Genomic DNA, 2,500 nt, shown 5'->3' with positions numbered 1-2,500 from the left:
TCTCTGCTCTTCTAATTTCCCTCGCTGGTGTGGTGGCGCAGACTACAGGCACATCGGTTGACAGTAGCATCTTAACTAAGACTGCTGACTCTACCGGTCCCTCTGGTTTCTCCATTCCGTGAGTACTCTCGACTTTTCCGTCAACCTCCAGTCTCGCCACAGGCCATAGCGAACAATGAGCCAAGCGCCCACGCGAACCGTGCCCATCATTATCCTCCCACTAATTCCTTTAACCAAACGTAGCTTTTAGAGGCCAAATGCTGACAAGTGCGTTTTTAGTGCTTTGAGCGAGCTCACGTCTGGTGCCCCCACTGACTCTACTGTGGCCCTCTACTCTACCTTCGCGGCCGGTGCCACACCTACCGTTTCTGGTGCCCCTGTCCTCCCTACCAGTGCCCTCACCATCGCCGATTATCCAGCTTTAGATGTCACCCCTCCTACCAACTCCTCTTTGGTTAAGGACTGGATGGCCAAGGTGAGTTGTGTTTGAGTCCGAAAAGGCACCAGAAGAGCTAACAGTTGGATTAGATCGACTTGTCCAAGGTGCCCAGTTATAATGTGACAACGGGCGATTGTTCTACTGACGCGGCTGCTATCAGCGACGGTCGATGCTGGTGGACTTGTGGTGGTTGCACTCGGGAAACCGACATTGTCGAGTGTCCTGACAAGAATGTTTGGGGTCTCTCTTACGATGATGGGCCTTCTCCCTTCACCCCTCTCCTAATTGATTACCTTCAGGAGAAGAACATCAAGACCACCTTCTTCGTTGTCGGCTCTCGTGTCCTTTCTCGACCCGAGATGCTCCAAACCGAATACATGTCTGGACACCAGATCTCTATCCACACTTGGTCTCACCCCGCACTTACTACTCTTACCAACGAGGAAATTGTTGCCGAGCTTGGTTGGACAATGAAGGTCATCAAGGACACCCTTGGCGTCACCCCAAACACTTTCCGACCCCCTTATGGTGACATTGATGACCGTGTTCGAGCTATTGCTGCTCAGATGGGCTTGACCCCTGTTATCTGGACTTCTTACACTGATGGCTCAACCACTGTTAACTTTGACACTGTAGGCTTATCTTGACTTTCGCAATAATCTTACTAACGAAATGACAGAACGACTGGCACATCAGTGGTGGTACCGCCACCGGCGCTTCTTCTTATGAGACCTTTGAGAAGATTCTCACCGAATACGCCCCAAAGTTGGACACTGGTTTCATCACTCTTGAGCACGACAGTAAGTCTTGTCTATCCGTCTTGCAATAATAATCCTGACGTATACCTTTACAGTCTACCAGCAGAGTGTTGACCTTGCTGTTGGTTACATTTTGCCCCAAGTTCTCGCCAACGGTACCTATCAGCTCAAATCCATCATCAACTGTTTGGGCAAGGACAGTAAGTTGCCTCCGCTAATCAGAAAAGGTTGTGGGCTAAGATGATACACAGCCTCCGAAGCATACATTGAGACTTCATCCAACCAGACTACTACTCAGATCACTGCAGCCACCGGCTCCCAGTCTACCTTCTTCCAGCCCATTGTTGGCACTGCTACCGGTGCTGAAGTCTCTGCACCTTCTGAGGCCACTGGCAGCACTGCCGCTGGCTCTGCTGCCTCCACCACTAGTGGTTCTGGCGCCAGCGCTTCTACAGGCGCCGCCTCTAACACTTCTTCCAGCGGGTCTGGTCGATCAGCCACCATGGGTGGTGCCCTCATTGCTCTTGCCGCTGTTGCGGTTGGTATGGTATATGTCGCCTAAGTATTTCAAGGCTTTCAATGTAACGATGGATGGGGATGGGTGGTGGGGGGGGAGGGAAGTGTGTCTAATGGGGCTATACTTGGGCTATACTTTGCCTCAAATCCATCAAGTATTAATAGCTGAACCATCTTTCGTTGAACCGTCTTTCATTGTGAACCATTTGTCTTTTTGATCTTTCAAAGTTTGATCCATTATGAATATCATGGACATTTTGAACGTTTTGAACATCCATGTACTTTTCATTCGATCGATCTGAACGTGTTGTTGTGCATACCTCGCGAACAAGCTTTCAATGGATGGCTTCACACATACATTTGTTTCACTGCATTTGAATGTTTTGAAGCCTTATGACCTACGCCGGTGCCAAATCACTGATTTTTCAGAATTCTGCCGTTGTTCTCCATCCCAACTTCACAGCCTACAGCAGTTAGCCTCAGTCTAGTACAGATTTTTAGTTGGCGTTAATGTCTATGCTTCACCTGCCAGCAGCTCAATATGTATTCTCTGCTTCTCCGTATTTGATCACCAGCCAAGGAGCTTATAACCGTCACCAACATTACAATCAAAGCGTAATACATACAACCCGTCTTTATCTCTTTCCCTTCTTCTTCTTCTTTCCGCCCGTATTTGGCTTTCCTTGAGCTCCTTGCTTTGTTCCTTCCTGACCCCCTGAGGCCACCGCTGAAGGTGGAGCCGCCGCGCTCGCCCCGGCAGGCGCAGGCGTTCCTCCTCGCTCCGGTG

The 2,500-nt window shown here is 49.8% G+C and overlaps 2 protein-coding genes; one reads left to right on the top strand and one right to left on the bottom strand.

The window, feature by feature from the left end:
• CNAG_05799 (chitin deacetylase) overlaps window positions 1–2,065 on the top strand; it is a 2,545-nt gene extending 480 nt beyond the window's left edge. The window contains exons 2-7 of the mRNA XM_012195148.1: window positions 1–118; window positions 280–475; window positions 529–1,071; window positions 1,119–1,239; window positions 1,293–1,397; window positions 1,449–2,065. The exon at window positions 1–118 is cut by the window's left edge and continues 118 nt beyond it. Coding sequence (XP_012050538.1) covers window positions 1–118; window positions 280–475; window positions 529–1,071; window positions 1,119–1,239; window positions 1,293–1,397; window positions 1,449–1,759 — 1,394 coding nt within the window. The 3' untranslated portion in view covers window positions 1,760–2,065.
• The window catches only part of CNAG_05798 (signal recognition particle subunit SRP9), a 993-nt gene continuing 554 nt past the window's right edge, over window positions 2,062–2,500 (bottom strand). Inside the window, exon 4 of the mRNA XM_012195147.1 lies at window positions 2,062–2,500. This exon is cut by the window's right edge and continues 130 nt beyond it. Coding sequence (XP_012050537.1) covers window positions 2,349–2,500 — 152 coding nt within the window. The 3' untranslated portion in view covers window positions 2,062–2,348.

Source organism: Cryptococcus neoformans, chromosome 7 (assembly GCF_000149245.1).
Source record: "Cryptococcus neoformans var. grubii H99 chromosome 7, complete sequence".
In the NCBI taxonomy this organism is placed as follows: domain Eukaryota; kingdom Fungi; phylum Basidiomycota; class Tremellomycetes; order Tremellales; family Cryptococcaceae; genus Cryptococcus; species Cryptococcus neoformans.
Note: the sequence above shows the minus strand (reverse complement) of the source record. Positions and strands in the feature narration are given on the sequence as shown.